This window comes from Fusarium musae, chromosome 2, assembly GCF_019915245.1.
Source record: "Fusarium musae strain F31 chromosome 2, whole genome shotgun sequence".
Classification (NCBI taxonomy): domain Eukaryota; kingdom Fungi; phylum Ascomycota; class Sordariomycetes; order Hypocreales; family Nectriaceae; genus Fusarium; species Fusarium musae.
The window spans coordinates 4,445,508-4,458,015 of NC_058388.1; the positions used below are offsets into that span (position 1 = coordinate 4,445,508).

General features: G+C 48.7%; 5 protein-coding genes across 5 annotated transcripts; 2 read left to right on the forward strand and 3 right to left on the reverse strand.

The window, feature by feature from the left end:
* Positions 1–757: 757 nt before the first annotated feature.
* On the forward strand, positions 758–1,846 carry J7337_003265 (uncharacterized protein; the record flags this gene model as incomplete). The annotated part of the gene is made up of 2 exons (XM_044820982.1): positions 758–854; positions 915–1,846. 2 exons carry the CDS (start codon positions 758–760, stop codon positions 1,844–1,846), a joined length of 1,029 nt encoding a protein of 342 aa, XP_044685282.1.
* Positions 1,847–2,490: 644 nt separating this feature from the next.
* J7337_003266 (uncharacterized protein) lies at positions 2,491–4,465 on the reverse strand (the record flags this gene model as incomplete). Its single annotated transcript, XM_044820983.1, has 4 exons — positions 2,491–2,663; positions 2,716–3,024; positions 3,072–4,155; positions 4,205–4,465. 4 exons carry the CDS (start codon positions 4,463–4,465, stop codon positions 2,491–2,493), a joined length of 1,827 nt encoding a protein of 608 aa, XP_044685283.1.
* Positions 4,466–7,655: 3,190 nt separating this feature from the next.
* Positions 7,656–8,617, forward strand: J7337_003267 (uncharacterized protein; the record flags this gene model as incomplete). The annotated part of the gene is made up of 2 exons (XM_044820984.1): positions 7,656–8,018; positions 8,066–8,617. The coding sequence occupies 2 exons, from the start codon at positions 7,656–7,658 to the stop codon at positions 8,615–8,617; spliced, it is 915 nt and encodes a 304-aa protein (XP_044685284.1).
* Positions 8,618–8,763: 146 nt separating this feature from the next.
* J7337_003268 (uncharacterized protein) lies at positions 8,764–10,111 on the reverse strand (the record flags this gene model as incomplete). The annotated part of the gene is made up of 2 exons (XM_044820985.1): positions 8,764–9,775; positions 9,822–10,111. The coding sequence occupies 2 exons, from the start codon at positions 10,109–10,111 to the stop codon at positions 8,764–8,766; spliced, it is 1,302 nt and encodes a 433-aa protein (XP_044685285.1).
* Positions 10,112–10,769: 658 nt separating this feature from the next.
* On the reverse strand, positions 10,770–12,404 carry J7337_003269 (uncharacterized protein; the record flags this gene model as incomplete). Its single annotated transcript, XM_044820986.1, has 1 exon — positions 10,770–12,404. One exon carries the CDS (start codon positions 12,402–12,404, stop codon positions 10,770–10,772), a length of 1,635 nt encoding a protein of 544 aa, XP_044685286.1.
* Between the last annotated feature and the right edge of the window lie 104 nt (positions 12,405–12,508).

Below are 12,508 nucleotides of genomic sequence, written 5' to 3' on the forward strand. Positions count from 1 at the left end.
ACCTGACTCACCAATTGAGCTGACATTTCGTGTGGCTATAATGACGCGAATTAGTTTGCTACACCAACAGCACATGATTGTAAACCTGCATTGGTCTTTCAGGAAACGAACGGGAGGAGTTATCGCGAGTTACTGAAGCTATGTTGGATCATCAATCATTCAATGGCTATGCGCATGCTATAGATAATACAGAGTAGTATACAATTCGGTTTTTCTGTTAAAACTTTGCCAATCGCAATTTGGTGGCTGCATGTGGCGTTGATAGTTCGAGTAATAGGTAGTTAAGAATAGACTAGCGGCATTTCGCTTGCTTTCAGCTCGGATTACTTGAGAACTTGACAAGCCAACCAACAGTCTAGTCTCTTGTGATTCATCTTTGGACTTGCATCATGATGGTGTGATTAGAAGGAAATATGATGCGGTCAAGATTCGATGGGCACTCACAAGTGAGTGATGATCATAACCAGTGTCTTGAGTTGCTCTTGGTCGAGGTTTGTCGCTATTGCCCTAACTCTAGGTAGTTAAGCTTATCTTTGGTCCACCCAACGGATCCGCAGGAGAGCGCTAGCTGAATTACTGGCAGACTATGGATCCCCTTAAAGATTGAAGTAAATTAGCAACGACTCGCTTGGCTGGTATTTATAGTCATATAGACGAATCTTCCGCCCATCAGCTCTATTCTTAGCATTCTTTATCCTCTCTGACCTCTTGTTTGAGAGGCTGCCACTCGTTACATTTCCGTCACTTATTACGCGCTATGCATTCAAAGAAGCTTTTGTCCTTGGCCTTAAGCCTTTTCGTGGCGGAGTCGGTCGTTGCTGGCCCGTGCAAACCGAAAACAACAACCTCTGCCAGTACGTCCCTCAGCTTCCAGGTGTTGCTTTAGCCTGAGAACCCTTACTGACTTGTTTTAGCTTCTGTGGCATCAACTACGCTCGCTACATCCACGGCCACGACCCTCCCTGTGTCCTCCACGACGGACACTATCGTGGCAACTATCGTCACCAGCGACACCGAGACTGAGGCTCCTACTACGCTTCTGACCACCACTACCGGTGTGTCTGTAGCTGACACTACCACCACTGAAGAGGGAACGACCACGGCTGACGAGACTACCACGACCGTTGGTGAGACAACAGCTACCACTGAGACTGGAACTACGACCGCGGACACAACGACCACAGAGGCTCAGACAGCGACCATCACAGAGGCCGAGACTACTACTGCAGAGGCCACAACTACAACCGCCGCAGAGCCCGTCTGTGCCCAAACTCTAGTCCTAGCTAATCCCACTCCGATCATTACCGACCCACTGGTCGACTCGGATGATGGAAACCAAGGCTTCACAGCACCTTTCCCAATCGGGGTATTTGGAGCTTCTTCGACATATGTTTTTGTGTCTCCGAACGGCCTTTTGTCCTTAGATACAGGCTCTTCGACTTACAACAACAACCCACTACCTCGTACAAATATCCCGGCTGTTAGCATCCTCCCCTACTGGGACGATCAGTACTTCCGCAGAGATACCTGCAACACGGGAATTTTCTATGACGTCTACGAGACTGGCCGAGGCCAGACGCTCACTGTAGAATGGCAAGTTGGTAGCAATGCCGACACTGGATTCAATGAGCACTATACGGCCAGTTTCTTTGAAGATTACCCCGGCTTGGTCAGATTTGAGTACTATACGACAACCACGCATGGCGGAAGCGCAACTATTGGCGTTCAGAATGGGCAGGAGTTCTCTCAATACTCTTACAACGAACTATACGCGGTTCCTGATCGGTTCTACGTCGAGATTGACACAAGCAGTGGAGTTGGCGTCATCGACAGCGGTCCACTGTAAGGTGCTTGGACGACGGTATCGTAAATATTGAGACGAATTGCTTCTGGAAATATGCTGTGTAGTTGAGTTCAATTCTCAATTGTATTAATACTTATCACTTCCAGCTCAAGGGAGCACGCAGATGATGTCTCTGGCGTCTTCCTAGGGCTTACGCCGTAACATACTTGTTCAGTTCGTCCTGCCTCACCAATCTTTAGCGACATAAATTTCAGTACTGATCAATACAGAGTGATTTTAGTTGAGTTTGTTCCGATCAGGTCACTTATGATAAGGAGGGCTCTTTGTTGTGAAATTCTGTTCAAGTATGACTATGCCCCGCCTTTGATCCTTTGAAAAGGCCTCACGTCAAGGAGACATCATATTGACGTAACCCCCTGCAAACAAAGCTCCGAGCCCAGGAAGACCTGACTCGCCAATTGAGCTGACATTTCGCGTGGCCATGATGACGTGGGTTTGCTTGATGCAGCAACAGGCCTAGATTGATCTTTCAAACACTAAAGCAGAGGATATCACCATGCTTGTTGACCTTGCGATCGATCAATCATCAGTATAAATAATAGACTACAATTCATGAAACTCGTTTAATACAGGGTATCATTTCAACATTTGTCCTCTTCAATAATCCACAGCGTCAAACTTCCACCCTAATAATGCTTGCTGTTACGGCGACTTGCTGATGGAGTACCTCGAGGGGTTCCACGAGGTGTCACACGACTCTCACCAAAGAAACGGTTCGAGTTGCTGTACTGGCGTCCGTAGCTAGGTCGCGCAGCAACAGGAGGTCGTTCAACGTCAGAAGTTCCAGTTGCAGTTGAGCCTGATTTAGCCATTAGTATAAGACGTTTCGCGGTAACGTTGGATAGACTTACTCCTTCGTCGAGCATCGTATGCAACACTTCCCCGACGTCCCTGCTCGACATTCTCTTGACGCTCACCAGCGAGACGCTGAGCGAAAGGTGATCGAGCTCGAAGAGCTGGACCTTTCCAGTAGATGACGTAAACAGCGACGACGAGAACGAATGAGATACAGAAGAGGATGGTTGAAGCGTATTCGAGATTCTTGCCGGATGAAGCACCAATGTTGCTAAAGAATGGTGTAGCGGGGACGGTGAGAACACCAGCGAGGAAATCTCGAGCCCAGCCGTTACCTCCAGTAGCGGAAGCAGAGTAGGGGCCGTCTAAATGTTGTCAGTTGAGGTCCTGCGTGTTAAACAAGTGAACTTACAGGCACAGATCATGTAGTCAATGGTAGCCATGTAGATGGCGTAGTTGGCGATACCGACAATGGCGGCAAAGATCAAAGAACCAATCCAGTGAATAGGAGGACCCTGGATGGTCCAAGCAAAGCCGATCAATCCGATAGGTAAGCAAGGCGCAGTGTAAAGCAAGAACCAGAGACGCGACTCATACTGCGCGCGCTCATCATTTGGCTTCTCTCTCCGCTCCTTGACGTTCTTCTTGATAGCAGGAATGAACGCCAACCAAGCGATGACATAACCAACACCGATAGCGAGGAATGTCAGACCAATCTGGACAGCATCAAAGTCCCACTGCTTATAAACCAGGGCGAACGACTGGATAAACATAAAGATGAGAGCGTCGGAGAAACCGGAGAGGAGAGAAAGGACGAGGACGATGGGCTCTGTGAGGAACATCTTGAAGGGGCGGGTCCACGTGATGAGGATCTCCTTGGCGGAGAAACGCTCGCGGAAGGGGACGAGTTCATCAGGACCCCAGAAGTTGGCATTTGTCTCCTTTCTTCTCTTCTTGGCAATGCGGTTCATGAGAATTGTGCTTCGGGTCTCAGGAACAGTAAGGAAGTGAACAATCTGAACAAATCCACCAAGAATAAGCTGAATCCAGATCGACCATCGCCAGTGAAGGTACTGTTCACAGAAACCACCAACAATAGGTCCAAGCACCGAACCGCCAACCGAAGAAAACACAACATATGCAACCGCGTATTGCTGGTGGTCAGACTCCCACATATCAGCAATCATACCCAGTGTGACGGAACCACCAGCAGATGAAAGACCACCGAGCGCACGACCGACCATGATTGTAGCAAAGTTGGGAGCCAATGCGACAGGGAGCTGCCAGATGTTGACGAGGAATAGAGAGGCCTGCATGATGGGCCATCGACCGAATTCCTCTGACCAGGGAGCCCAGAGCTCGCAGCCAAAGGCGTATAGGACGAGGAAGATCATGGCGCCGCAGCGGGCGGCTTGGGCGCTGACGTGGAATTCTTCGGAGATGCCTGGGATGGCGTTTGAGTAGAGGGAGGTGTTGAAGTTCATCGAGACTTGGACCTTTGAACCATTAACCAGTAGTCAAAACACCAATATTGGAATAGCTTACCCAGAAGATGACGGTGAGAATGTACCACTTCTTCCACTTGGGAAACGAATAGCCCAACTCATCGTAGCAATCATCCTCAGTGATTTCATACTTATCATAGGTACCCAGCTTCTCTAGCCCGGCGCCGTTAGCATTATGCGTTCTCTCATCGCCGCTATGGTCCGTAGAACCATCCAAGTTCTGCTGAAGCCTTGAATTAGCGACGTGCAGATCATCTGGGTTGATGACCTGCGGCGGATCGTCTGAGAAGTGAGTCGGCATATTGAACAAACCACCCAAGTTTATGGTACTGAGAGTTTAAGCTTGTTGGGCTGGGGATAACGGTGCATATTTAAAAAGCTGGGGGATCACCAGTTTGAGAGAGCAAAACTTGGGAGAATCCACTCTTGACATCACCGATGCGTCCCCCAGATGGTTACGTGGGGAAGAGAGGGAGAGAGCATGTGGAATTTGGGATTGTGTGCCGTTGTAGCCGACATAAAGAAGAGATCAGCAGTCAATCAAGGGTGAGATTTGCATGATACGGGGTGTTTAGATGGCCGAGAGGGGACAAGCTTAGTGATGTGGTTATTCCATCACGTAGCTAATTCGCTGATCAGATGCGTGCATCGTTCATCCATCCAGCAGCAAAAGGCCACTATGTACTACTGCGAGTGCTGTTGGTGCTGTTGGTGCTGTTTGAACTCGGCCGAGTCAGTTCAGCAATGACGTCGTACCAAACACAAGGATTCTACCAACCAACAAACAAACAAACTAATAGGTTCAAGCGTTTATCGTCTTCCAATCGGTTTCGCCGTCAGAGTCCACAACCAGGCAGCACAATAATCAATTCTTGATAAACTAACTTTTGTCCCCACAATGACATGACTTCATCGAAGGAGGCTCGCAGTTTTTTTGGTTTAGGTCCTGCTTATTTCCCGCGTTTATTGCGTCACAGTGCACCCTCTACCTCTAACCCCTGCAATCAGTACATCTCAGAGGGTTTAACTCGCCAGGCTCATTGATGGCCAAGCAATGATCCCGAAGAAGCCGTCCTGGGCGATCGATCATTCTGTGTCTGTCTGGGCAGCTGAATTCTCGGCTTTTTCTCTTGGCGGATTCGGAATTAAATGTCATCACTGAGAGAGAGAACTCCTAGGTACTGAATTGGGTCTGTTTGGCACGCGACAGACCCAATTTGGGGCTTCGCTGGGGAACGACTCGTGATTCTCCACCAGCAAGTTTTTTTTTTTTTTTTTTCTTCGCTCCAGAGCCAAAGGGCACGGTGCATGACGGACCGCAGAGCCTCCATCACGATATTAATTCCCGGAGTTTATGGCGCGGTTTTGTTAAAACGATGATCTCTTATTACCGGTTTGTTTTCTAGAATGGAATGGGGATTAGATGTTGCGATGATTATGGAGACTGGATTAGTTCCCTTCGAGGAAACGTTTCATTTGCGCAAGGGCGTTGCATTTGTTACATCTATTGTTTGCCTGTCGCGTCAATTGAGCCTCTCCCATTCATCCATCTTTAACACTTTCGAAGGTGATATTGACCAGACCTATCGATTGTGAGATTGTTTCTACGTCTCGCTGTATTCAATCTTCTGCTGCTGTTTAAAGCAATTGACATTCTCTCCTCCGATCACCATCGCTCTCCAATGCCCATCGGCCCAATTCTCGGCCTTCTACTCCATGGGGATCTATCCCTGGCGGAGTATCTGTGGATTCAGTGACACGGGGTAACAACTTTTATTTCGCTGCCTATTTTAGTGGATCCTTCTTACCTAAAATGTCGTGAAAAATCTTCTGATTCAATATCACGAGATGATAGTTTGGTGTTGAGGCTTTTTTTGCTTGGCGATAACTACCGAAGCTTGTCGATCGCAAAATCCCCGGTGAAGCGGATTGCCGTTTTTGGAAAACTTGGCATGCTGACTTGACGTTAGAAGAGCCAAGGGAGAGCAGGATCTGTCGCATTTCCTTACTACTTAATGACTTTTTGTTTCAACTGCTTCAATTCTAGGGTGAGCAGGCTGATCGGAGCTGGTGTTTGTTACTCCGGAAGGCCCTTTATGATTGATTGACATGGCACTACATCCAAGGCTTCTCAAATTTGAGTTACAAAAGACACTGCGGATAAAGGAAAAGTCTGAATTGCTTTAATTGCACAGTTGTAGGTAGTAACAACATATCAATTCTTATTAAGTCCAATGCACAAGCCATCCGTTCACAAAATCAAAACCTCAGCCAACTCAACCAGGGCAACTAATCGTACTATCCAGGTTACAGGCCAGGAACAAATTCTCCATGGTGAAGCCTCTTGTTAGCAGCCCCTCACATATATCGTCGAGTTCCTGATTCGCTCAATTTCTAGTGCCTCTTCTAGCTCATGACCCAAATTCTGAAAGTAGTCGATACAGATCTTGCAGCCTGTCAATGCAGCGACAAGAGCATATCTCAGTAACGGTTCCCACTCAGCTCAAAACGCGGCTTATATATCCTCTGATATTCTTAGTGAACTATTAAAATGCTCAATAATCTTCCGTTTCTGAGATTCCGTTGGAGGCACCGAGGGTCTCGGAGTGCGGAAATAGGCACTCACACTACTCCGTGTTTCATACATCTTCATGTGTTCAATAGCCCTTATTGCTCCTGAGATCTGCTTGCTTGAATCCACATCTTGGGAGAAACCCATCGACCAAATATGGACAACGATATCTGGCACACGATCCATCGATCGCCAGAATTCTTGTCCACGCTTCGCTCTGCAGCGAACACAGTCAAGGTAGGCAGGGAGGAAGGGCTCTTTTGAACCGTCAAAGTCAAACCCATGGGCTGCGTCAGCCTGGCCGGCTTTATTTTTAGGGCTGTCATCAGAGGTTAAGGGCGGGATCAAACTGTCCAATATCACATTCTCAAAATGCAACTTGGAAGAGAAATTTGCTGTCTCATACCTGATCGATTGAGCAGCAATGAGAAGAGCAAGAAGACTCCAAGCGATGAAGCATGCTTACATCGTAGGTTGGGGCAATCAAGGTTCTGTTATCATACTCCAAGATTGAAACAAGCATCTGTGATTTGATGTCAGGACGGTAGCGGATATGGCTCTGGATCGCGACTATTACGATATCTATAACTTGATCATCATTCACCTGAGAGGGCAATAAAGTGATGTTAATATGGAGCAAGTATTGTTTTTGGCGAACCATAGGGAGCTAAGTCTGAAAGGGATTAGCTTGGTTCTTGTGATGTCATTCTTCAGCCACTGACATGAGGTCTAGCGTGAGAATGTTCACAAACAACGCTGAGAATCAGCTGCATGATCGTGAACTTAACTTTGCTGACTAACCACTGGAATCATTAAACTCGTCAGTTGGATCGTATGATTCCCGACTTTATTATGACCTTTCTATCCGACTGTTTCCACTTTGCTCAATCGTTACCATTGTTATCGTAGTTGACCCAAAATGCAGGTTACAATCGCACCAGCAAGTAACAAAACGAGCACAGCAGCCATTCGCTCGCTGTTATCGCAAAACCCCAAGGCCCAAGTCACAGGCTTGTACCGTGATCTGAAGAAAGTCCCCGATGAGTTCAGCTCTGCCGGCAATTTCACGGCGGTTCAAGGTGACGTTGGAGATGTGAATACCCTAGACTTCTCCGGCTCTGATGCCGTTTTGATGGTCCTTCCGCCTGCCTACGACGGTCGCGACATCGTCGAGCATGCGAAGAGAATCTCCAATAATGTCAAAACCGCGATTGAGAGGGCTGGTAGTGTGGGGAGACTTGTTTTGCTGTCGAGTGTCGGTGCGGAATTCTCGGAGGACGTGGTGAGTTTGCTCTTCAAGATCGCTCAATTGCTCTAACGGATATGCAGGGTGAGCTCAAAACAAACCACATCTCGGAACAAGTTTTAAAAACCACGGACATCCCTGAAGTCATTATCATCAGATGTTCCTACTTTATGGAAAATTGGACCATGTCCGTTGAGACACTCAAAGGCCCAAACCCCTTCTTCTTCTCGACCATCACGCCACTCGACTTCAACATCGCCATGGTCGCTATCAAGGACATAGGTGAAGCGTTGGCTACGCAACTCACCCGCGACTGGACACCTCCCAGCAAACCATGTATCCTGGAACTCCGCGGACCAGAGCCGTATTCTCCACTGGACGTACAGAAGGCATTTTCGCGGGCGTTGGGTAAGAACGTTGAGATCAAGGCTGTTGAGAAAGAAGACCTTGCAGAGTTTTATGGCAAGATTTTCGCGCCACAAATCGTGAATGATTGGGTTGAGATGAGTACATGCTTTTTGCCGGGCGGTATTGCGGAGAAGGACCTTTCGAAGCCGAGTGATGTTGATGTTATTTATGGGAGGACGACTTTGACTGAGGCACTGCGAGAAGCGACAGCTGAGTTGAGGAAGTAGTACGCGCTTCTCAGCTAAAAGATTTTAGAGCGGAGTCAAAATTGCACAGAGAAAAATTAAAGAGACATTATGTATTAAACTCAATGAAAAGCATGCTATGCTATGTGATTCTGCGCAAACAACCCTCCGACAACCACCTGCTATCCTTACTCCTTCACAATAACCGGTTTGTTATGCCACTTCAACTGCCCCTCCTTAAAGTTCGGCTCCGGCAAAAAGTTTAACGTAACAGCCTTCTGAACCGTCGGCGAGCACATAAGCTTCGCCAAGATAGTATCACCGTTAATATAAGGCATAATATACTGATCCAAAAACTTCCACAAGAAATTGTCCCACATAACCGACCGCGTCGTCGTACCCGCTAGTTCAACATCCTTAGTAACATGGTTGAACCTCGTCTTTTTATACTCCTCAAATGTCTTGGTGAGCTCCTTGATATCGGGGTTGGGGTTGTCGCGAAGAAGATCGCGGAGAAGGTTGATCAGCACGACGGTGGATTGCCATCCTGTGTTTAGGCCAAAGCCAATGTTGGGCGTCATTTTGTGCACGGAGTCGCCGACTAGAACGACGCGGTCTTTGAACCACTTCTTTGCGACGCCTTCTTCGAATGGAGCGGTGTGAGTCCAATTCTTTGCGGCCCAGACTTCTTTGAAGGTAACGCCTGGGGCGAGATAAATATCGCCGTATTTCTTTGCAAGTGCGTCTGCTTCTTCGGCGGTGATGTGATAGCGATCGTTTGTTGGCTTATCGAGTTTGAGGTAGATGGTGAAGAAGTATTTCTCGTGCGACGGCATGATAAGCTGTGAGCTGAAGCCCGCAGAGTGGCATTCGTAGTCGACGCCTGGTTCGAGATCTTTGGATACAGTGGTGCCGTGGCCGTAGAAGCCGTAGAATGTTGTTGTGAAGTCGCCGCTTGTAGTATTGGGGGTGATTTCGTCGACAAAGGTTCGCGTTGTGCTGTTGATACCGTCTGCACCGATGATGAGGTCTCCGCTGTAGGAATGGCCATCTGCGCACTTGACTTCGACACCATCGGGACCTGAGGCAATTGAGGTGACTTGTTTGTCGACGAGGAGTTGGTTCGTTATGTCGGAGAGATCGCCCAGGAGCAGATTGACTAGATCGCCGCGCTGGAAGAGCATCCATTCATGGCCGTGGCTATAAAGGTCAGCTTTCATCAAACAGCAGGAGGAGGCAGACTTACTAGTGGCCAATATTCTCAATCATATTGCTCCAACTCATAACGCTCCCATCACGCCGAAGGTTACATTTCTTCTTCATCGGCAAATGCAGCGCCTTCGCTTCATCAAGCAAGCCAAGCTGATCCAAAACTCTCGCACTCTGTGGCCAAAGACATACTGAAGCACCCCAGTTCAAATCAGCTTCCTTTCGCCTCTCCAAAATCGTAAAGTCAATGCCCGCTCCTTGCAGCGCAAGCGCCGCAAGGAGACCTGTTGGCCCAGCGCCGATGATGAGAACTTTGAAACCAGACATTTTTAAGGTGCAAAGAAACGAAACAATTGAAGTGGACTGAGGTTAATTTTGTATGGACAGACTAAATACCCCCTCTCGTGGACCCAACGACCAGGGAGAGCTACACGGCTTCCCCGGCTACAACTTTGGTTCAATGCTACATAGAAGCTCTTTTGATAGGTTGTAGTTGGGCGGATAGTTACGTTCGTAGGGTTTAGATCCATAAGGATCCAGAACCGTTGGAGTGATCGGCGCTCGCTTGCAATTTAGATAAACAAGGGTCTGGTGATTTTTATTCGATGGGGCTGAGTCCTGAGGATAGGGGACACGAATTTGAGGAGGTCTAACTGCCGAGTGTCACGTTGTAAATTGTGATATTCAGGAACACTTTGATAGGGATGTTGAAGTGATACGATCAGGCCAGATAGAGCCTCCCACTTCCCGATCATGACTATCTGCATTCAACGGAGTCCTGGTTCTTTTAGACTATTTCCTCACTGGATCGGAATGTCACAACTTGCTAGGTAGCATTGAAAATATCAGAGTATGAACCGTAGCGGCGTAGACAGTCTCTATAATAACAAAATCCTTAGATTGTACCTAGATTATTCAACTAAATGATAGTATCTTGAGTCCTAATGCATAACAAGTACCCAAGCAACCCAACAAGCTTAGCCTACTAGATTGCACCCTCAAAAGGAGGTGCCTCCCGCCCCTCAGGCGGATCAAAAGTAGAATCCTCCACCTCATTCTCCGGACTCTCCTCATTTTCCTTCTCCTGCTCCTCCTGCACCTCCTTCTCAGCATCAGCCTCCTTCTGCGTCTGATCAATCGCCTCACTCGCATCCTCCAACTTCTGCGCCTCCTCCTTCGGAAGCTCCTCAGCCTCGTTCTTTAACGCAGTCTGGATATCCTCACTCGTCTTATTCAGAGTTGTCGTGGCATCTTTAAGAGACGTATCGCGCTCCTCTGGGCTCTTGCTGGGATCTGTTGCTGAGGCCACTTCGTTGCTGGCCTTGGAGAGGCTGACGGCTGTGTCCTCGGTGGCCTGGGATGGAGCACCGCCTTGCAAGACTTCCTCCAGGGATTGCTCCTGTTGGCGGATGGTGTCTGTCTTGCCTTGGATGTCTTGGGCCTGGTTAACCTCTTTGTAACCCTGTTGCACCTCTGGCACGTTGGCCTCGACCTTTGCAGCCTGTGCTTGAACCTCTGGAACTGACTCTGCCTGATAATCCTTCTCAACTTTCTCGACCTTGTCTTCGGCATCCTTCTTGCTGGTGGCGTCCTTCTCGACGTCATTCTTCTTCTGGGTCTCAGCCTGCTTGTGGCCCTTGGCCATGTAGTACAGCATACCGATGCTGGTCAACATCCCGATCAAGCCTTCGAGCATGTTAAGAGAGAACCCGTTGGCCGAGTTCTTGTTGCTTGCGTTCTTGGAGTTATCAGAAGGATCTGGGATGGCCAGCTGGTTGAGGTTGCCAGCCACCTTCTGCCCGTTGATAGTACCGGTGAACGCAGCTCCAATGACGTAGTTGGACACAGTCTTGCCGTCCTGCTGACTGGTCTGGGCGACGTTCAGCCAGGTGGGGGTCAGCGCAATGGACAAGTTGCCGGTGCCTTGGTTCTGCTCTGACATGGTACCATCACCTGCCATGACTACCGCCGTGTTCTCGTTGTTTGTGCCAGCCATCGTCAGCACAGCCGAGCTACTAGCCGCGCTGGCTGTAATGGCCAGCGTCGCTACCAGAGCCGGGACTTTGTCAAGGCTGTAGAGGTAGTACGTTCCCTGCCAGGGGTTCGTAAACTGGGCTTGCCAAGTAAAGACCGCAGTCCAGGTACTAAGCGTGCACAGCTTGAAGCTACCAGTGGTTTGGAAGAACTTGTTGACAGCAGTCTTCTGGTTGGTCGTGTCGCCCAGAGCTGTGCGGAACTGTGTAGCCAGCTGCGAGGACGGATTCGCCTGGGTGTACTTGATGAACTTGAACGAGTCCACCATGCTCTGCTGATTGTCACTGGTAACAGTGAAAGCGTTTGAATCAGCAAAGGGGGAGACTGCTAGAACGGCCACAGGAAACTGCTGGTAGAAGGTACCGCTCAGTGCTGTGACGTTGCCGGTGAACATGGCCTGAAGCTGGCTGGCAAAGTGAATGGTCTGCACCTGCTGGGTGCTGCCGCTTGACACAGTGGCCAGTTTGGTGTATGTCAACGGCCCCTGCATCTTGGGGTCGGTGCTAGGGTTGAAGACATCGTAGATGTCCACAGAAACACCGGAGTTGTTGGTGATCGAGGCAACGGGATTGCTTGTGGAGCTCATGGTTGGATAAGAGTGAATAGATAGAGTGAGAATGGCTGTGAGAAGAATAGGTTTTGTTGTATTAGATGATTGTAAGGATGAGTGGCTGTTGATGTGAATAGTGC